The sequence below is a fragment of the Aythya ferina genome (genome assembly GCF_964211825.1).
Source record: "Aythya ferina genome assembly, chromosome: 5".
Classification (NCBI taxonomy): Eukaryota; Metazoa; Chordata; class Aves; order Anseriformes; family Anatidae; genus Aythya; species Aythya ferina.
Window position 1 is genome coordinate 54124747 of NC_140301.1, and position 22369 is coordinate 54147115.

Below are 22369 nucleotides of genomic sequence, written 5' to 3' on the forward strand. Positions count from 1 at the left end.
TCTCTCAGCTACCTTGTACCAATATTTTGATGATTGGCAATAAGGTAGTATTTAGCTTCAAACTAAATCCCTTTGAACTAAACTGATTTGAAAATAAAGCCCTTTAGCCCCCTGGAGTCTGGGTGGGCTTCTGTGATTGAGATGATCTAGTGGAAAGAAAGGGAGGTTCTGCATCCCTCCTGCTCTGCACTCCCATCCCCTCCCTTACCCAGTCTGTGTTTTTCATCTAACCCGACTCATTTCATATTTGCAGAGGGGTTAATTCTCTGCCCCAGGATCTTTTATAAGCAGTTTGTCATAAGGTCAGATGAGCAACACTACTGGTGAAGGAAGTAGCAGCAGACAGTCAGTCAAGGAAAAAGAGAGCAGGAAAATCCCTTTATTGCCAGCCACATTAGAGCAACTCTGATACAATGTGAAACCACACTTTGAAAGTGCATTGTTAGAAGGCGGTCTAACAATGTGCTGATCTTCCCCTAGCTGCACATTCCCAAGTCCTTCCTTATTTTGTCTCTAGCAGTTCTCTGTTGAATTGGACCAGCTTTGCTGCTGACCGACAGTTTGCTTACCTGACTGAGAGCCTGCCATTTCTCTGGTGGCATTAGCTTTCAAGCTGCTCTGACTCACCCTTTTGTTGCATGACTACTGGAACTGATGCAAGGGAGGCAGTGGAAACCTGAAGACAGAGGAGATGTTGTGTTCATAGACTCATAGAATATCCTGAGATCCTGAGTTGGAAGGGACCCATAAGGATCATGAAGTCCAACTCCTTGTTTTGATGTCTGAGGAGATGTCACCTTTTTTTTTTTTTTTTTTTGGTGATGAGGAGATGTCACCTTTTGTTTTTTTTACAGCTGGAGAGCAGTCTCTAATTAGCCTAAGCCAACCGTGAGGAGGAGGATATAATTAAACTCAGAGGACACTTGCCTCCCTAGTGAAAATTTCGGGGGACCACAGGCTTAACGCCTCAATCCACATTTGCATTTATTCTCTTTTCACAGTCTCATCCTCGTGCAGGGGTCAGGAACCCCACCACCAACCCCAAACTCAAGCCCTCCACCCCCAACCCGCCTCCGCCATCTTGTGCACCCCCCCACCGCCATCCCCGCCCCGCTCCCCGCCGGCCCCGCCCCCTCCTTTGCGATCCCTCCCCCGGGCGGGCGGGGGCGGCGCATGCGCAGCGACGCGGTAAACAGGGGCGGCGGCTCCTCCCCCTTACGCCGTTTGCGTGGCCGCCTCCGCGCAGGGCCGCGCGAGCGCCGGCGGCGGCGGCGGTTGCGCAGTGTGGCCACATCCGGGCGCCGGGGCAGGATGAATGCTCCTTTCCAAGATGGCGGCGGAGGGAGGAGGGAAGGAGATGAACGAGATTAAGACCCAGTTCACCACCCGGGAGGGGCTGTACAAGCTGCTGAGCCACTCGGAGTACAGCCGGCCCAACCGGGTGCCCTTCAACTCGCAGGGCTCCAACCCGGTGCGCGTTTCCTTCGTCAACGTCAACGACCAGAGCGGCAACGGCGACCGGCTCTGCTTCAATGTGGGCCGGGAGCTTTACTTCTACATCTACAAGGGGGTCCGCAAGGTACCGGGAGGCTCCGGGGGGGGCTGACGGGGGGCTGCGGGGGGTCCCCGGGGGCTGTGGGGGTTGTGGCGGGGGCTGTGGGGGCAGCGGGCGCCGCTGCTGCGGGCCCCCGGGGAGCTCCGGGGCCGGCAGCTGTGGGGCTGCTCCCCCCGGTGCTGTGGGGTCAGGGCGGGGGGTTGGGGCCGGGGGGGGTGGGGATGGCAGCCTCGGTGCCGGCAGCGGTGGGAGTGGGAGCAGGGGGTGTACGGAGGGGTGTGCCCGCGCTGGGCCTCGCTGCCAGTGTGACATTCGTGTAGGAATGAGGGGGTTTGAGGGTAATAAGGCGGCTCCCGGCCTCCTTCACCTGCTGCTTGGGGGCCCAGGGGGGCCGGGAGGGAATGCCCGGCGTGATTGTGGTGGTGGCAGAGCCCTGCGGTTAGGCCGGTGGGCGGAGGGTGGCTTGGTCGCGCTGGTTGGGGAGCTCCGGTGGGTGTTTGGGGCCTTTCCGATCAGTTTGGAGCGTGGAGTGGTCTGGGGGTTGTTCCTAAATGCGACGAGATGAAGTTTAAATGTCAGATAATGGATGCAGAGAAAGTTGTTTTTATGGGAAAGAACCGTTGATGCAGTTTGAGATAGAGCCCTTAACAGTTAGCAGTTGGTGCGGGGCTAACAGCGCGTGCATTTGGTGTCTGAGGTCACCGTATTTATGGACAAACCCTCTCTGCATGGTGTGTCTTCAGGTCCTTGATTTTGATGGCATTTAGGGAAGGATTCAGAATTTGTCATGCTGAGTGAATGGGTGTCGCTCAGTGGATGTAAACACAGGCATAACAACTGCTAGGTTTCTGGGTTATGTGCCAAAAAATGGGTGTTTGTTGTCTTACGTACTTGGCATTCACCTGCTGTAAGGTGAGCGCTTTGAAATCTTCCTGCTCTTAGTCCACCGTGCAACAGGGGATGAAGGCACAGAGAGCTAGAGATGTCCCTAAAGCCATGCAGAAAGCTTGTGGGCGAGCAAGGAGACGTACCTGGATCTACAGCCCCCTAAGCTAATGCCCAAATCTCTGCTCCTCTGTATAAAACATAAGCAGCAACTGGAGAATAAAAGTCTACCTTGTTATCTGTTGACTGTGATTTGACAGATCGAGTATGTCACATATAATTATGTGGAAAAGTGTGTATGGATTTTAGTTTCACACTTTAATGAATTTTCATAATTTAGTTGTTTTAAATAATACTTAGACAACAGCTTCTTTAAGTGTATGATGAGTGTTTTGTATCAGGCAGTAATTGCTATTTATAAGCAATTGCTGTCTCTACAATTTACAAGATATTCTGTCAATATCTCTGTAAATCTGTCACTTAAACTATTACCATGTCTGGGTTCTGATATATAAGTTTGCTTTTCTGTACCAAGCAACTGCAGAGTTGTCTTGCATATAACAGAGCAGGCCTTTATGTAGTCCAATGTTACGTGTGATTCTTGCAAGTTATCGTAGTCATCTCTTGTCACACTTAAAATAAATAAAAATAAAATCTAAAGCTCTGAACTGCATTAAAAGTAGGGACCTGAGTAACTTTTTCGAATCATAAAATGTCTTTGAGTTTTAGCGTTGTAATATTTTTTTTTCTAGATGGTAAAAGCTGCTTTTGATGGTGCGCAGTAACAGAAAATTTTAGTCAGATTGGTAACTTGTGAGCTTTGAGATGTACCTGTTAGAGTATTACATAATTTTTCGTCAAAATAACGTAAAACATACACTTTGTTCAGAATAGTTTGTTTCAGTGAGCTCTTAAAATGTCAACAAAAAATATATTTCATATTTTATGTGTGTAAAACTTCAATGAATCTAGAGAACCAGTTGAAATAGGTTAGGGAAGGTACTTTAACTGAGAATGGGGAAGATGCACTGTCTGAAACTTGTAATACTTGTTTCTTTGGAATTTATTTTGAAACTATCCAATTGAAAGTCACTTTACTTTGTACATAAAGTCAGCATAAGAACAGGTTGACAGGCTTTCAACTGATTATTGGGTTTGTTAGTATCAAAAGTTAGATTTTTTTTTTTTTCTTGTGGCTACCATAAGAGGAGAGAGCTGATGTTACCTGAATTGGTAGTATGTAAATCTAACTTAAGTGGACAAACTACCACTTTGTGAGACATCACCTCGGCAATGGGAGGGCAAGAAGGACTTTATTGGTTGAAGGCCAACCTATTTGTGATCCTCTGCCTAATACAAATGCTAATAATTTAGCTGTTATTGCATAATTATCTAAGTACCCTGTAAAAATTTCCCTAATGACTTCCAGACTGTAATCTTCTCTTCATTTTGGTGAAGTCACGAAAATGAGTACAGGTTGAAGTTAGTGAAGCTGTGCTGTGTATGTATCAAGCAGCTATGATTTGGTCTTTTTTTTTAAGGTCTGCTTCTGTTCTTGCTATGGAAATGTTATGCTGTTATGAAAATGAGTGAAAGAACCACCAGGACTTTATTTCAAGGAGCTGTGTCTGAGATACTGCTATAATCTTTGTATTGATAATCTATTGCAGATCAGGGCACATCAAGTAAGAGTCACACTTGAGCCGTGCGTGGTGCTTAAGAGTAAATAATGCTAATATTGAGTAAAGGTACCACTTGAAAGGATGTTTCTTGAAATCAATGATGCTAAGCTTTTTTCTTAGTTTCCATTAAATCCTAAATATGTTGCATCTGCTAAGTCTAGTTTGTAAGTCATCTTTTAAAGTAGACTGCTAACATCTGTGTTTTTTAGGATATTTAACTTATATAAAGAAAAAAAATCACTTTTCAAGATGTTTTTTTAACCTTTTTTTTTTTTTTCTTCAAGAAGCTCAATTGAAAAATTACATCCACTGACCAGGACAGTAGTGTGGAGATTGGAGTACCAACAAATAATGGTGATAATTTAGTGGAGAGGCAGAGGAGAATTTTGGGCAGCATTTCAAGCTGTGTTTAGATAAATATATTTTTTGAGCAAAAATGCATTTCCACACAAATTTGTTCTTTGCTCCCTGAAAAAGGAAGCTGAGTTCTTATTATTTTATTCTTCCATGTTACCATGAAACATTACCATGAAATGTTACCATGTTTCCATGTACTCCATGACCGTGAAGTCATCAACAAAAGCCCATCAGTTATAAGCCAGCGTTGTATTGTTTTTTGTAATGGAACTGATGCAGCTCTCCTTCCATTAATAAGGCAGTGCAGGCTTACCAAAAACTGCTGCTTTTTGATTCGGATCCACTGAAAAAGGAAGTGATCCTATAGGTTAGCGAGGAGAAATTAAACTCTGATTTAATGAGATGTGGTTGCTTTATTTACATAAGTATGTAATTATTTTCAACTGCACTGAGTGTCAGTGGGCTTTCCCTTTCGGTACTCCTGAACTTTGACATTAAGAACTGATGTGTTCAATGATCTCTTGTTGAATTGAATGGGTGGATGGTCACAAACCGAACTGGTGTAGCGACGGCTGGAAATGCTGGCCTCGCAGTGAGCTATCTTCCTGACAGAGTGCTCCTTTCTCCTTGCTGGCCTTGGCAGCGCTCAGCCTCAGGTTGAGCTAGTTCAGCTTGCTCAACCAGCAGCTACATACCTGCTCTTTTTCTGGATAGACTTTTCTGCTCTTTTTCAGCTACATACCTGCTCTTTTTCTGGGTAGATTTGGCAAGTTAACTGTCTCTTCCTGGGGTCAGGTATTAGCCAGCACAGTGGCAGCAAAGAAAAGGCTGTGGGGGAAAGGAACAAAGCTTTCCTCTGAAGAGGCCTGTGCTATCAGATGGGATCTGTTGCCTTATGAGGTCTCACCTGAACAAAGCCTTTACTTCAGCCTTAAGTCAGATTGGGAATGATCTGTTCTTTAGGGATTGCTGGCTTAATCTCGACTGAGAGCTATAGGTGTTACAAGAGACCTTTTTCTGTTGCTGCTTCATGGAGTAAAAGTACAAGGTAAGCGTTAAAAAAAGATTGATCAAACTATGATGCGTGGATGTTTTGGATGGGTTGCCTTTTTCTGAAGCCCCACATCAGGAGTGAAGGCCATTACTGGAGTCTTGCTTGTAAGACAGGCTTGGAGCACTTAGCTGGTTTGTGGCAGGCTTTGAGAAATGATTTATTAGTTGATTCATTAGGCTTGGAAAGGAGCGTGCTATCTCATCTTCCTTGCCTTAGGAATGACTGACAAAACGATCGCTGCTGACATGAACTATCAAATCTGTTTCCCTTCCTACTTGGAAGCTAGTGCATTTTCCTTTAAACTGTGTTTATGATAATTGGTGTATTCTCTGTTTATTGTAAAGGCCTCTGGGCAAGTTAATCTGTAACTAGGACTGCGCTACAGTCATATGGAAGTACGCTGCCTTGGCTTCTACCTCCCGTATTGGGGTGTTGTGGAATTTGGATGTGTAGCTCAGCTTATTATGTTAGACTCAGCTTTTTGCATCGTAAGGGAATTCTGACGACCAACTCTGCTAACATCTGGCGGGCTGTGGTTGTTTCTTTTCTTTTTTTTTTTTTTTGAACTTCTCACTAAAAGAAGCTTTATCTTCAGTTCTACTTTTTTTTTTTTTTTTTTTTTTTTCCTGCAGCTACCTAAAGCAGCAGTCTGTCAATAACTGTATGACATTGTAGTGTGTTGTAATGGTATTGTGGTAGAAACGTGTAGGTGATAAGCTTCTGTTGGGGAAGGCGTGGAGGACATAATCTTTTGACTGTCTTTTTAACCCTACATTGAGCAATGGGCTTAGAAATAATTGTAAGATGGAGGTAATCTCACATCTCAACCTCTTTTATTAAGAGTTAGCATGTTGGTAATACCTGATTATCAGTAAAAATACAGATCACACGTTGGATTTTTTCTTTCACAGTTCTCTAAATTACCTTTCTAACGTCTGGCTTGATATTGGAGTCTCTGTTGTCCAGTTCAGCAGTGTTATCGCTGATGATTACTTGCATTCTACAGACTGGTCACCTAGGATCTTGTCTCAGTGACAGAGCAATAATGGGTGGCATTTGTCACGCTGCTTAGTGTGTTGCTCTGGGAAGAGCAGCGTGAGACACTGCTAGGTTGGAAGCTGGAATCTGCAGAGAGCGACAGCCAGCTTTCCTGTGGTGGGGAGGTGAGTCTGTGTTCTTAGAGATCACTAAGATGTATCAGGCCTCCCAAAAAGATGCATGTTTTAGTAGCGTGTATGAGGTATTAGAAGGTTGAGATTTGTTAAAGTCTTTGAAGATGCACTTGCTCTGAAGCAGAATGGAGCATACCTACATCTTTGTGACCAGTTCTTAAACACAAATTCTACAGCCTTCATAATTGTTTTGGGGCTTAGTTTCCATATTTTTTCCCCTAATATCTAGCTAATTTTTTATTTGAGGGGGACAAAAAACAAGCTGATTGCTGTTTTCTGCCAGGATCATAGAGAACAGTTGACTGTTGCCTTTGGCTTTTGCGTGTTTGAAAACTTATTAGTTTGTCCTCTCATTTTTCCAAAGGAAAATAAATCTAGTCCTTTTAATCTTCTCAGGTCATGACTTCTGAGTCTTTGATTGCTCTTCTCTATATTGGCTTCAACTAACTAGCACTTATTTTTATTTGCAGTACTGAAAATAGGTATAGTACTTCTGCTGCGATTTCAATACAGAGAAAGGGAGAACAGTTGCCTGCTGTGTCTGTCTTCTGATATTCTTGCTAACATTTTGAACAATGTTGACATTTTTGAATTCTTCTCATAGTGTTGACTCACTTGGATTGTTTCTTATCATATTGCTGCTTGTCTCTGTGCTTTGATTTCTTAATTTGTAAATCCTACATAGAATTCTCGTTGAATTCTGTCCTAGTAGCTTTATTTAAGGGTGTTTTTTGTTTCCAGTTCTGTGCTACATAGTGCAAATAATCCTTCCAATCTTGATGTCGTTCACATTTTGATGTGGACTCTCGTCCATTTAAAATATCTTAAAAAACATGATGCTTAGTTTGCTTGTAGGTGTGTCACGTGAGACTTACCAAAAGTGTTCCTAATTTCAAGGCGTTGCAGTTGACCTTTTCTTCTAGACCAGTTTTTTTTTTTTTTTTTTTTTTTTTAATATAAAATTATATTGGTTTGGTGCCAGCTTTTATCAAATTTGCCTTGTATGGGATTTCTCCCTTTTGTCTAGGTTCTTACAGACATTACTTTGGTATTTTTAATACCAAAAGAAAGGTTTATTACTATTGAATTCTACTACAAAGTGTTCTGCATTGAAATATTTATTTATACTGGACTCTAACATCACTCTTCTAGTCAAATGGAAGACAAACACAGCTGGCTAATGGAGCTACCACAGTAAAGACATCAGAACTTCCCTCAAAGGTATCTGATGCCATCCTGCAGCTGGAAGAATGTTCCTTTTCTGTGCTACAGGGATTTGCATAGTCCACAACTCTTCAGGTGTTCTGGATGTGGCACTATTAACCCAATTTGTCCTTCTTCAGAAATGTGTTGTAAGGTTGTTTGTGGCTGTTTCTGTTTCTTGTTTCCTCCAGGAAATCCCTTAATTTGCTGAGGAGTCTTTCTCCTCTGTCTCGTAGATAGGAGTTATGTTGCAGCTGGATTCACCGGTCCCATGGAGGTATTGTGGCTGGGTCAGTAATAAGTTACCTGCTGATCTGTGCTTGTGGAAGTGTTTGAAAGACTTTAGGAAATTGTTCAAGCGTTTCATTGATGGATATACTTATCAGCCCAAGTTTTATGATGCAGATAGATATTTTCTTCCTTAATTTTAGCTCGGCTGTACTAAGGACAGCCAAGGCATGTTACAAACTGTTCCTGTGGAGTTTTCTGAAGGGTGGTGGTTTGGTTGTTCTGTTGTTTTTTTTTAAATACCTTTTTTTTCAATGACACTTCTGAGGAAAATAGTGAAGAGTTAATGTTGGGTTACAGGAGTAAAAGGTAGGTTTAAGAGGCTAACTCTGTTTTGAGGCTTATTTAGAACACCTAGGACTGCCTTGAGTAAAAGGAAATGTAAAGAACAAATAGCTGTTGTACAATGACACTGTTAAGCATTTATTGCTGTGGAAGCATTTATTTGCACTTGACGAAGCTTGCAGTGTGATTATTCTCTGGGGTTACTTCTGGACAGTAGATAAGGCCTGTACTCTGTAGCACTTTCACCTTTTCTGGTTTGTGCTTCCAGCCTATATCACAACTGCATGTCTTCAGTAAGCTATTGTGGGACATCCTTTGAAGGGTTGCTCTCCAAGGTAACAGTTCATCTCTGGCTGCCTGCTTGGCTGGCATGTTGTAGTGTGAATACCGGGTCACGCTGGCCAAACCTCTCAATTGGTAGGCAAGATTTTGTAGGCAGTGAGGTGTTTTTTTTTTTGCCACTGTGAGTAAAATTTTTATTTTGTATTAAAATGTACTTGTAGTACATGAAGTAAGTTGGAGGAATTTAGTGTAAAGCTATTAATTGTGGTGCTTAATCTTTGCAGGACAACAAAATTTTAGTCGTAACACCTCACAGATGTAAATAATGATAATTTCTACTACAAACAGTTGTGACGCTAAAGAGTTCTGTGAGCCGGCTTTGTCAGAATATTTATAAAAGGGTTGTAGTGTGTGCTTAGATTGCAAGGAGTTTGGGTTATGCTTTGACATCTGACAGTTAATAGTTAAAATATACATTGAAGATGCTTCAGACTCTATTTAAACATTGCCTAGACCCATCTCTGAGAGGGTCGCAGCCATAGTTGTCTTGTTTGACATTGTAAAATCAAATTTAATGCCCTGCTTTGAAGTATTAGTGCAGATCTCTGGGAAATATAAATATTTCCAAAATACTTTGTTTTGAATAATGTGTATCCAAAGGCCACATGCTGTCCTGTTGTCCTGACTATGAGTTGGCACACTTGGACAAGTTACTGTTTAAAAATGGCCAGGGAAGGAAGGCCAAAGCTCTTCAACCTAATAATGCCTTTCCTCTCTCAGAAAGCTTAAGGAAACTAACCAGCATTAAATGTGTCATACTGTAAGGTGAAATAATATTTTGCTGTGTACTCCTGAATTGAGTATTTCTTCCTGATTACTTCACCCCACTTTGTAAGTCCAAATGTGTATGCAGTCCATCTTCCAGCATCTACATTCCTTCAATTTCTTGCCCCCTGGAGCTGAAAATAAAGCAGCTGATTTTGCTTGTCTCAGCTTCTCCTGAGCAGACTGTCAGTAGGCTGAATGTAGCCCTGTAGTTCGTGTGGGCAGGATCACCAGGCACTACAGTGAAACTCTTTCCAGTGACAGTGGCATAGCTTGGAGTTGGATTTTTACTTATGCATTGTTCACTAAAGCTGTTCGTAATGGAATGACAAGTCTCTAAGGGATAAGAGTGTGGTGGTTTTACCGTGCTGGGCAGCTAAACCCCACAACCGCTCTCTCACTCCCCCTCCTTTAGATAAGGAGGGGGAGAAGTAAAGCAAAGAACAACTCACGGGTTGAGATAAGGATAATTTAATTAAAGGGAAATAATTATAATAATAAAATAAAGACTACCATGAACTAAACAATTTAACTAAGGGGAAAATAAAAGGGAAAGGGGAAAAAGGGAGGAAAACAAACGAACAAAATAAATGAAAGCTATATGGAAGTGTAGAGGAAAGAAATTGCTCTCTACTTCCCACAAATGAGCGATGATTGACCACGTCCTTGAAGCAAGGCCTCAACGCACGCAGCCGGTGTTCGAGAGGAGGACCGACGTCTTCTCAACGAGAGCCCACCCCTCCCCTCTTCTTCCTGTTTCCACCTTTTATTGCTGAGTGTGACACCACATGGTATGGAATATCCCTTTGATTGGTTTAGGTCAGCTGCCCTAGTGATGTTTCTCTCCTCACTTTTTTGCCCACCCCCTAGGAGGGTTAGAGAAAGGCCCAACGCTGTGCCACTGCTGCTCAGCAGTAGACACAACACTGGTGTGATAACACTGCTGTTCCAGCTACAAGTACAGAGTACGGCACTGTATGGGCTGCTGCCGGGAAAGTTAACATTCCAGCCAGACCCAGTACAAAGAGTCTTCTGCACTTTGGTTTTGATTTACCAACTCTAAATCAGGCTCTAATTTAATGAGTTAATCACAGAATTCTCAGGTGGCTGTCATGGTCAAAAAACACTACTTTTCTGTTGTTGACTCTGGGATTGGAAAGTGGTTGTACTATTCCTTGTTTAATAGAGCCTAATCTTTGTACACCTGGAGAATGTGAAGTGCGAAGTTAGACTCAATGCTAGTCCCAGCAAGAACTTTAGGTTAAGAATGCCCTGGGGGAAGGAGGAAGAACTCTGTGCGAACACTGGACGTTAGGAGCAAATTTCATTATCCTCAGTCTACTAGGAATGCAAGATGTAATTCTTATTGTCTGTGCTGGGAGTTTACGTGCACTTTGTCAGGGAAATTATGTTGTGTAAAACCTGCAGAGGACTCATGTTTATGGTTTTAAATAAACTAAAAGTATAAAAAAGTATATGGTTTTAAAGCTCCCTCTCAATTAAGGGAAGGAGGAGCAGTGACAACCGGAGACTGAGTGGATGTCAATATATATTGAAACTGTGTTCAAATCCACAAGTCTTATGAAATAAACTATTGGAATGGTGCCCTGTGGACGCTTTAGCCTTCACAGTCACAAGGATAACAATACATCTGAGTAACGTAAATGTCATTTTTTTTAAAAAAGCAAACGCTTTTTTACTGAAACCTTTTTAATAGGAGAGTGGGCCAGAAACCTTGAAGAGCTAGCCGTGTACACCTAGGGCGTCAAGGAAGTGCACCTTTAAAGAGTAATTTATTAGGACAGGAATAGTTGCCTGATTAGGCAATGCCACTTTCAAAATATGATGCTGTGCGTAGTGCAGAATGCAGCGTTTCTTACCTGTGTTTTAAATATAGCCTATCTTGCGTGTGTCAGCATTTCTCAGCTCCAATTATTATTCTATTGTTTGTAAATAACTAGAGACTTTTTGAATTAAAAAGGTTGCCTGGTTGGTGTGATTGTTTTAAACCAGGGGGATGTTTTTTTGTTTTTTTTTTCCCCCAAAGAAGCCTTTCAGAAATACAGGGTGCTCTCAAGGAAACTGGTTATATTCACATCAGTTTAATACATGGGCATGGCTTGCCTTTCTCACCTTCAGCAGTGAAACTGTTCTCTTGTACAGAATAACGTATGGCTGTGTCGTGGACAAGTAGCAAACACCTGCAAAATTTTAAGATGCTGTTCTTCTAGACGAAGTTTCTGACCTTCTAACAGTTGGTGGGACGACTCTACTGAGAATTAACTGTGCCAGTGTAGTTCTGTGTTAGCAAAATGCAGTTTCTGAACTGGAATGTTTAAAAGCATGGGTGAGCATGTTAGCACTTCATAATCAGAGAGATGGGGCAAATAACTATTCTGAGCAACTCAAATAGAAGTCCAGATGAAGCTGCCTTTAGCGATGCTGGAGATGATGGAGACTTCTCCTCCCAGAGCAGCAGCTTCTTGTTGCCAATTAAATTGCTGCAGCAGTCTAGAGGCAACTTGTTTAGCTGCTCTACCTCTGCCCTGGAGCAGGATGGATGGATTAACCCCTTTTGCAAAAAAGTACCTCATCAGCATTGCTCTGCTTGATCTCCATGCTGTTTTTTGCTATTCCTAAACTGATACAGGCTTTACTTGTACATAAAAGAACAAGACAAGAGGGATGTTGATAAAATCAGTGCTCAGAGAAGTTGTGTCTTATGATGCTAGAAGATACTTTTGCTCTGCTTTGTCTGGAGTCATTTGGGACCCTCTCCTTCATTTGTCTCATCTCTGGTGGTGGTGGCTGTGGCACCTCCAGTGCAAGCTGATATAGAGGCAAACTTAATTTGGACAGTCTGGGAGATCAGTGCTGGTTGAAGGTATGAGGTATGATTATTTTTGAAAGCAGAAATCCCTGCTTTCAAAGCACATGTAATATTCGTATGCCATAGCAGTGAGAGGGGTGACTTAATAGCTGGGCTGTGTTCTGTTTGTACCCTAAGTGTGCTCAGCTCCCTGCTCTAATACAGGCTTCTGCTACCACCTCTGGCAAAAGGCTTGGAAGGTGGGTACTTGGCAGCACACCCGTGTGCAGGAAGGTCAGTAAGTGACAATAGGTACTCTGATCGCTCCCTCCCACGAAAATCAGCCTGAAGAAAGAGACAATGGTGGATGATTGTGGTAAATTAAACACTTTCAGACCTTTAAATGGTCTTTTGAAATCGATTAATAGGCAAAGCAACTCTTTTTTTTTTTTTTTTTTTTTTTTCACATAATACCTGCGCCAGTGAAGTTGTCAGCACTTAGTGTTACTTAAAGTATCTGTAGTGCTTTGCTTACTTTAAAATAAGGCTTCTGGGAAGACTTGTGCCAAAGTTGGGAGCTTGCTGCCTTTTGCTCTAAAACACGCAAAATAGGGTTCTGGTTTGCAGGCTAGGTTATATTCTAGGCCTTGTACGTATGGGACAGTGGAAAATCTGAGTTCATCACAGTGTATGCGTTAGGGATTTGGCCCTTGCAATGTTTTCTAGCCTGTCTCTTGCTCTTGTTCAGTAACACTTTTTGCTGTGTTGGGCTGGGTTGTTATGAAATGCCTTCAGCCCCAGAAGGAAGATGCATTAGTGTAAATTAACAAGTTCAGGACAAGAGTTAAGGCAGATGTGTTCTTTCATCTGTCTGTTACTAAACATGACCACAAGAAGTATAAACCACTGGGCCTCGCTGTGGTATTGAAGCACAGATTATATATTTGGTAGATAACTTATTCATATAACTTCTACAGAAGTCTTTTGGGGCTCTTAGAATAACAGCTAGCTACATCTTATTTTTAGTACAGAAGTAACTAGGCTTTGTTCTAGTAATGTTTTGTTAATACGCTGCAACACGAGGGAGTTGCTGGCTTAATAAAACTACCCTATCAAAAATGTCTGGCATTCCTGTAGGGCTTGCAAAATCCAACAGTAGCCAGAAAAAGGCACAATTCTGACTTGCTGGACAGACATTTCTGTGTTGTATTTGACTCTTATTGAGCTTTGTAATGAAAAAATATAAATTGATTAACAATTAACTGCTACGGTGACAGAAGTTTCTATAGCAACAGTGCAATGCAGGCTACAATTATTCAGACTGCTCTTCTGTAACAGATAATTTTTTCTTTCAAGCAGTGAATTTACACTGTTGGACTAAAACACTGGTTTGTTATAGCAACGGATAATCCTGAGCTCTTTTGCTGCTGCCTTTTTTCTTTTCCTAATCCTAAAGAAATAACTTTTTCTCTTATGTGCTGAAAGGGGGTGGGGGAAACATTAAAAGATAAATACCGGGGTGGCGAACCAGTGGAAACTCTAGTTAATACTGCTTGCCTGCAGGTTGTTTAGTGTAATAGAACTGTAATGCATGTGTTGTAGAGCAGTATGAATTTATATTTCTCTGTTGACAAGTCTACTTGAAGCTGAACTTGCTTTAATTTGATTAAAAATGATCTTCTAGTAGCTGGCAGATTTCAAGTAAATTGGTTAATAAAGCTTAGTCCTAATGAACTAAACAGTTGGTATTGATTCCTGGAATCAGGCAGGTTCTTGCTGTGTTTATCTGTATATATTTGAGGTCTCGGTGTATTTTATGTTGTTTTTTTTTTTATACTTGTGAATGCACCTACAGAAAGGAGTGTTCAACTTCAGGCTTCACTGGTGCATTTGGAGAAGATAAGGGGACTGCATTTTTGGCCATAAAACACATTTGTAACGCTCCACAGGTGGTTTTGCTGTGTTTTGGTCTCTTTAAAATTGGAAGAAATAAAATTTGAGCAGCTTCAGTCTTGAAGCTATGCAGCCTTAGTCATTTAACAGGGAATTTAATTCTGTGTGATGTATTTTAAGGATACTTTGTTGTACAAAAGCAGTGTCAATAAACAATCAACCTCAAATGAGTGTTCGTAGATGTTCGTGTATTGTCAAAGTGCGTTTTTCTGATAGCAAAAGAATATCATACAGTTATTTTAGAGAAGAAAAAGAATTAAAGTTCAAAGCTGAAGTGCAAGTGGTGGCTTTGAAGGTGTGCTGGGCTAACCCACTAGTCTGACAGGTCAGGTAGCTTTGTGTGGGCATGGGGAGGAGACAGCACGGCAAAAGATGACGCTGTCAGGTCCTGGGGTGTTTCCAGTTTGTTCTATGGTTTGGGGAGCCATGTAAAAGCAGTCTGCCTGCTCCGATTGAAATGAGTGTCACCTTTAACAGTTATAATTCTCTAACCAGTCTTACTGAGATGAGCCAATTTCAACTATTTCCAAGTGATAGTAACTTGCTAAGCGTTTAGTAAGTTTCCCAGCTGAGCCAGTGAATTGAGTAACAGTTGAATTGTATCTGAATGGGTGGTTTTATCCATTTAATATTTACATGCTGCTTTGTTTTAGTTTTTTTTTACAACTAGTACGTCTTACCTTTGTTCAGTTGATCTGAATTGTACCTTATTCTGCATTAAAAACAGGCGAGAAAGGACTGATTATAAGTGTAAGCAACAGTGTGACTAGACTAGGATCAGGAGGAAATAAAAGGATTCACTGGAGGATAAGAAACAAGAAAGAGATCAGAAGGATAACTTATCTTTTTAATTTCAGAGCTGTGAATCTGTTACAACCTCTTTGATTGTAATTGTTGAGAAAGGAATTACGGCTAACTAAACATACATCTTAAAAGAACCTTGAAGAGCTTAATTATAAAGTAGTCAAGGAAAGATGCAATTGTTACAGTACACTTCATTCTCTCAATTCCTCAAAAGTGAAGAGACTAAAAAATGTGCTTCAGTGCCAAGCTTTACAGAAGGTGGTGGATTCTTTACACGGTATGTGACACTTCGTAAGGAATACTATAGTGTGAACTTCATTTAGTGCCTGCAAATACTCAGTCTGGTCCCTACTACTCTGAAACTAGTTGCTTTTTAATTCACCCTATTCTTAACAGTGAAAACTTCTGCTAAAGCCCCATTGACTTGAATAACAGGCAGGCATTTTCTTAAGGCTTATCCTTGATTATATTTAGGTAGAACTAAAACATGCGAGAATGCTATGCAGAGGGGAAAAAAGTGTTATGAGCAAATGAAAAAGGATTAAAGGGATTTGTTTGTAGTGGTGTCTGTATTTGTTTGTAATGGCACAACGCTGAGAAGAATCATCATCTGCTTACAGGTACTTTCAGCTTTTGAAATTCTGAGGTGGTAGAGTTCTGTACTATTTTTTTTTTATTCTAAGTAAAATGTTGTTTCCCCGCAGTCTAGGCTGAGAGAAAGCATTAATGTGTAACATGTATTATGTAAGAAAGCTTCCTTGAAGTTCAGGTGTTCTGCCTTCCCAGTGTAATGCACTGGTAGTAAGAGAGAACTGGAACCATCATTGTTTAGTTTAAAAATGCACTGTCTGCCTATTGAAGTCTCATCTGTGCTGCTATCTCAGGTGGTTTAATTTTCATTAATAACTTTGTTCAAGCATCCCTTCAATCTGTGTCTTTGACTGAACTGGCAATTCTAGTTTTGTATACTGTATGTTTTAACTGAAGGAGTTCTAGAACCTAAACTCATCTCTCTTTATATCTTTTACTGATCCCAGGGACTGTAACAGTAGTTCAGAAGAGAATTTCAAGCTGAGGTACTCTAGTAGCCTACGGACAAAAAAGTAAGAACAAGTGCAAGTTGGCAAAATTCCCCTAAGTTGGGAGGGATCACTGTTCATAGAGTACTTTATAAGGTTCAACAAGCTGATAGCAGAACTGTAACTGAGGTGAAACTTCATTGGAAAAAGATGTGTTTAGGGAATTTTTGCTTCAGCCTGAAAACTTTGAGAAGATGTAAACATTATGGCGTGGTTATCAAGCTGAGCTAGCTTGTGCTACAGCTGTTGAGGGCAGGAGGAAACAGATGCAATTTGAAGATCCCTCAAATGAGGTTTACCGATAGAAATAGGGAAATGTCTTTGGTGCTGTCATATTAGATAGTGAAGAGACGTCTTTAATATTGTATGAAATTGCGGTTGCTTCTGTTGATGAAGGTAAATTTCAACTGCTGCTATTAGGAGAAGATAGCATCTAATGTAAAACTGGAGAAAAAGGAGTATGATTTTAATTAGCCTGGCAAAGCAATCACTATTTCTTAAAGTTGTAAAACGAAGAAGAGAGAATAAATAATACAAAACCCTCCCTAGGTGTCTGAGAGACACTGCCAGATATCCCACAAATCGCAGCCACACAAAATAACTATGAATTCGGAAGGATTCTGCTCTTTGACCAGCCCTGCTGTAAGCTGTTGCTAATAGTTGAACGACTGCATAATGAAAATACTGTTGTGTCATAGGTTACAGGCTCCACGGGAAGTACAGAATAGCTTTTGAGAAGAAGCAGAGCATTTCATCCAGAAACTTCTGTGAGCCCAGACAGATAAAAAAAAAAAAAAAAAAAAGAGTGAAGAAAACGTATTCATAGTGATACAAATCCAACTATCTGTGGCACCCAGGGAGACTACCTTACTGGCTTTTAGATCCAGAAAAGGAAATTAAATTCAAGATAGGAGCTGGAGACACTGAAGCCCAATGAAAGAAAGAAAGTATAGCTGACTTTGCAGATACTGTGGGAAGAACATGCTATGTTTTGTGCTAACAGTACCTCAGCAGTTTTGTAAGCAAGCTTCAGGGGGTTTTGGTTTTTAGATTTTCTTGGAGATGGTTCTCTGTACTTTAAACCTGTATTTATACAGCAGGTGTTGGAGTTCAGAACCATATAATGTTATCTTTAATGTGTGCAGAGTAAAGGGGGAGATTTTCCTGAATATTAACATCATCTAGTAGTGGCTCCATTGATTTATTATAAAAAGAGGTGAGCAGCCAACCCTCAGTAGTTTTTCTGGGGGGAAGTGAGGCTTAAACAAGCAAGCAGTAAACTCTCGTTTTAAGACTTGCTAATCTGTTCTTTACTTACTTTATATAAATGCTAGTGCACTAAAACATTTGATGCATTTTCTGGGAATTAGGAATGATCCCACGTGCTTACACAGATGTTTTTGTATTCGTGACCCTGTAATTGAGCTGAATGTTTGAAGAAAAATCTTCCTTCAAAATGGAAACTGAGAGAAGCTAGTAACTGTTGTTTGGCTTGGCCCTGCTAACGTTAATCATAGGACTTCAAGTAAGTTAGTCTGTTACCTTGCTCCTCTCGCGTCAGAGCAGCAGGACTGTTTTCTCCCAGGTCACAAGCTTTAGCATATGGAAGCTATCTTACTGAAGTGTACTCTTGGAACAAATTTCCCTTCATCGTGAGTGTAAAATCTTGATTCACAGGAGAGAAAACACTGTCAAATAGAGCCTGTTCTACTCTAGCTCTTTAAATATACCTTGTCCCTCGTGTTTGGGTGTATGCTGTGTACTTGGTAGCTATTTATGCACATTTTTGGTAGTGAAGTTACCCCACTATCTTAAATCTTAAATAACAACAAAAAAATCCTTTAAGGTTTGTAATACTGAAGGTAATTTCTCCAGTATGAGAATTGCTCACTGTGCTCACTGGAGTACATTAGGGTGTTAATGTATCTTGATTAACATGCAGCACTAAACAGTTAAGCAGAATTTCAAGTAGACGCTCAGCCTGCTTGGTTACCATGGCAAACACAGTAGGAAATGCACGCCAAAGTTTGGAAACTAAGATACGCAGAAGAAAACTTGTAAACCAAAATAGTCACTTCAGAGAATAAATGCAGTTGTTCATAACTTCAGATCCCTTTTTCAAAGAATAATAATTTAAAATCCGTTTTATCAAGCAAAGCTTAATTTCCAGTCCTGAGTTTTACACAAAGCAGGCAATATTCTCAAGCAGGGAAGAGTGACGTTCTTTGTTCACTTGTCCTCTAACTGTAAGGGCATCGAGTGAATAGAACAGCCTCTTGGAGCCAGATAAATTACCGAGTACAGTAATCAACCTTTATGTATTTTTCACTGTGCCATGTCATGTCTAACAGATGGGATTGGGATAGTTGTTGGATCATGTATGTGTGTGTTTGTGTGTGTAAAAGTTCTTGAATTACTTAATTCACTTTCCCACAGTTTGTCTTCACGCTTGCTAGCTGTAACGGAGATCTGTAAATTGGTGTTTTAATTGGGACAGTTTTCTGTTTGCTGGGTTCCCTGTTTAATCACTGGCTGTGTACAAACACAGTACTTTGTGTTGTCAGTTATGTTAGTATAACGCGGTGAAATCTGATATTTTTGCATATAGCTTGCTGTAAATTTTCCACAGGTATGGCAGCATTTAAATCATACACTTCTCGATGCAAATTAGTGTGTATATTTACATGAATCTTTTCCAAAATCTCTTCACCAAAAGGGGAAGCTGTGTTACACAGAAATCATCCTGTGGCTAGAGAGAGATGCTACTTTATAAAACCAAAACAACCAACCTCTCCCCCCATATATCCCTGAAGTTTGAAGCTAGAGTCATAGCTTGGCATCGAGGCTGTGCACACTAAAACATGTGACTTACCCACATCGCTTTATACATTGCATAAACAGGATTGGTGCCTGTCAGATTTTTGGAGGTTGAGAGAACACAAGTTAGGATATTCCTGAGAAATCATGATTAGTTTGCCTTTGCTTTTATAGCACAGGGTATTTTGGGAAGAAAGGCTTGATGTCGTAGTGGCTAGGAAGTGGTGTTAGTGGAACCTGAAATGTTAGGGGTGATGGAACAGTTTAGTTTGAAGCTGAAAAGGTGTTTGGGAGCTTGGGTGAGTTTTAGAATAGAGGCTGATCTGCAGACTGGTTACAAATAGGAGCTGTTGTATTGAATTACACGTTAGTTTGTGCTTTTTGCTGACCTTTTTTTAAAGGGATTTAAGGATCGCTTCATAATTAACACAAAAATTGTCTTTCCAGATGAAAACATCTAGAAGATCATAGGAGGGTTTAGTTCAAAGGAAAGTAAGACCTTGGAGGCCGCTGCTGGAAGTGATGAACTGTTGCCATTGATTAGGCACAGTAGATTTTAACTGGAAGGGAAAAAAAAAAAAGGGTAATGGTGGTGGAGAAAGGCAGCAGAAATCACAGGTGGACTGAGTTACGTAACTGTCAAAGCAAGAGGCAGTTGTAAGAAACTTGGGAGATGTCATTATGCTAGGTGAGGGAGCAGGAGTGCTTGTTCCCACTAATCTTTTGGTGGCACACTGAGGGTAATAAAGTTGAGTCACTTTGGTACCACTATGCAAAAAGGGAGCGGGATTGCTGGGGATGATTCAGCCTTCACTGGTCAGTACTTGAAACCTAATTTTTCTTTATTGTTAAAAAAAAAAAAAAAAAGGCACAGAGAGGAGCTTTAGAAATAACAATTGAGTAAATTGTATTCCATTGTATTAAATGATAGATCTAAGCATAAGTGCTTGGACGTGTCTGAAATAGAATTAGAACAAGGATTCAGAGAAGTGGTGAAAGTTGTGATATCTTAAAACTTGCATGGAAATACTGAAAAGGGTGGGACTGTTTATTTTAATAAGCAATATAAGCGCTGTATGTAAGAAATAATATCTATTGTCTCTTCCCAGTAACAAAAAGCCATTCAATGAAATCCGAGGGAACAAAATTCAGAACTGATACTGTTTTATATATTTAACTTGATTGGAAAGTGTTGCTTCAGTCATCTAAGCAAATAACGAGCAGAAAGTAGGTGTTAAAACCTGGCAATATTCATTGTTCTATGCAGTAGCTAATACAAACAAATCCTGTAAAGTGTTATTAAACTTCCATGTTCGCAATTTAAATGTCTGTCTAGAAGAAATCTAGGATGGAAGATAAATGAATGCAGCAAGTTTCTTGATTTCACTTCTGGGACATGTTTCTGGCCAGTGTCGAAGACATGGGGGTTGTGGTCCAGTTCTGCAGTCCATGATAATGAAGTACATCTGTGCCATGACTTCCTAAATCTGCATCTTAATTTTTAAGCTGCTAAGGGAGAGACCAGTATATAAATGTGACCCTTCACCCATGGTTTAATTATAGCCCTGAGAAATCATTGTTTTGAACCTAAAACTGCACAGTGAGATCTTTCTTGCATCTCTTTAAAAAGAGCTGAGTAGGGGGAGAAGAGGAGGAAGATATCTGCACTGCATGCAAAACATACGTGATTCGGAATTGGGTTGCTGCCTGAGAGGGTTTTATCCAGCTGGCTGAATGACAATTGAGCCAAAATCCTGTAGACCAGCCGCTGGGAAGAGATGTATCATGCCTTCTTTACCCTTCTTCCCTTAAAAAAAAAAAAAAAATCCAGAAAAAAAAGGCAACTAATTGCTTAAACCAAAATAGAACATCTAATTCAGTTCATGCCTGTTGGGAGTGTGCAATACAGTGCCTATATTCAGAGTTGTTTGACTAGCCTGTTTACAGATTTCAGTGTGACCAAGCGCATAACACTGAGGTCAGTTGTAATTTTTATCTGAATTGATCATGTCATGATCTGACACTCACAGTAAGGATAACCTTGTAAGAGGAGCATAAGGGCTGTGAAATACTTCTTTCATTAGCTGCTCTTCTGCGTGGGGTTGAGTGATTGTTTAGATGCTCCAGAAAACACTATAAAGCTGTTTTCTTCTTTCTGCATTGCATCGTAAAGCCATGATGTGGAAAGTGGGATTTAAAGGACTGAAGCACTTCTGGGGAGGAAAGTGACAGATTTTTCTTGTGTGGGAATAATAAAAAATAACGTCCAATAGATAGAAACAAACACCTTTTGAAAAGCAAGGTTCCAGCGTCATGCCACTTCCCTGAAGTTTTAGTGCTTTGATTGTAGAGCCGCTGAAGATTGCTCAAGTTACTTGGAGTGCTTCCAGCCTACTTCCTGGAGCAGGCTGTTATTTTTCCCCCGGAGAAGCTGCACGCTGCTCACCCACCTCTTCGGGGCTGACGGGACGGGACACGCTCCGGAGAGCTGTGCCTGGGCCCCTGACCTGGCTCCGTGGGCACTGCTGGCGTGATGTGTACGTACCTCTGCTCTTCTGCTGCGAGGCAGCCCTGCCAGCCGGCCTGGAAATGTTAGCAAGTGACTGACACGGTGAATTGAGAAGCCCTTAAACTTCCACAGGAATGATCGCAGTGACCTCTGTCAGGTTGTCACAGATATGGGCAGTAGTCGTTCTCTGCTCAGGAGATACAAATATTTTTTTATGTGGAGGGGTTCAAAACGTTTCGATTTCTCTCAACGTCCCTGGCTTGCAATAGTGCAAATGAGTTAACATTCCTGTCCTACTTTAACACCCTTTACCCAGTCTTACAGGGAACCAAAGGGTAAGTTGCTTCTGTATGCACACATGTTCTATGTATACACGTATATTCTAGATGTAAAGTGAATGGGGATTTGCAAACAAAAAAGGATTCTTACTTTTTTTGAGTGTCTGCTGTTCTATCTTCTTTTTCAAACTCTTTTTAAATAAAAAAGACTTTTTTTAAGCATTATTGGTAGACAAGTACTTTCACCTTAAATACTTCCAATAGGATGTGCTGATGTATACTGTAATCGGAAATGTTTTTGTTCAGAGCATTAATAAAATGAAGCTAACACTGCTGTGGTAGTTATAAATCAATCCTTTATGCCTGTTCTTTATGGTGTTCACGTCTACTTTCTTGATCTTGCCAATTATATCACCGTTCAGTTCAGTTAATACCACGTAGATTTATTTCAAACCGTTGTGTGCGTGCTCTTGCTCTGAGTGCTGAGAAATTTCTTCTGGAAACAGAATTTGATGATTTTATGGGATATTCC

At 40.9% G+C, this 22369-nt stretch overlaps 1 protein-coding gene across 16 annotated transcripts in view; it reads left to right on the forward strand.

Moving 5' to 3' along the window:
• The first annotated feature begins 1194 nt into the window (after positions 1-1194).
• Positions 1195-22369, forward strand: part of WDR20 (WD repeat domain 20) — a 60133-nt gene continuing 38958 nt past the window's right edge. For 14 of the 16 annotated variants that reach the window (XR_014693835.1, XR_014693836.1, XR_014693837.1 and 11 more), the window contains exon 1: positions 1203-1579. Coding sequence is in view for 9 of the 16 variants with exons in the window: in XM_084521758.1 (XP_084377884.1) it covers positions 1316-1579 (264 nt within the window). In the remaining 7 variants the exon portion in view is untranslated. Of the gene's footprint in view, positions 1580-21400; positions 22187-22369 lie in introns of those variants that run through there. The other 2 variants (XM_084521757.1, XM_084521760.1) reach the window with 2 other exon arrangements.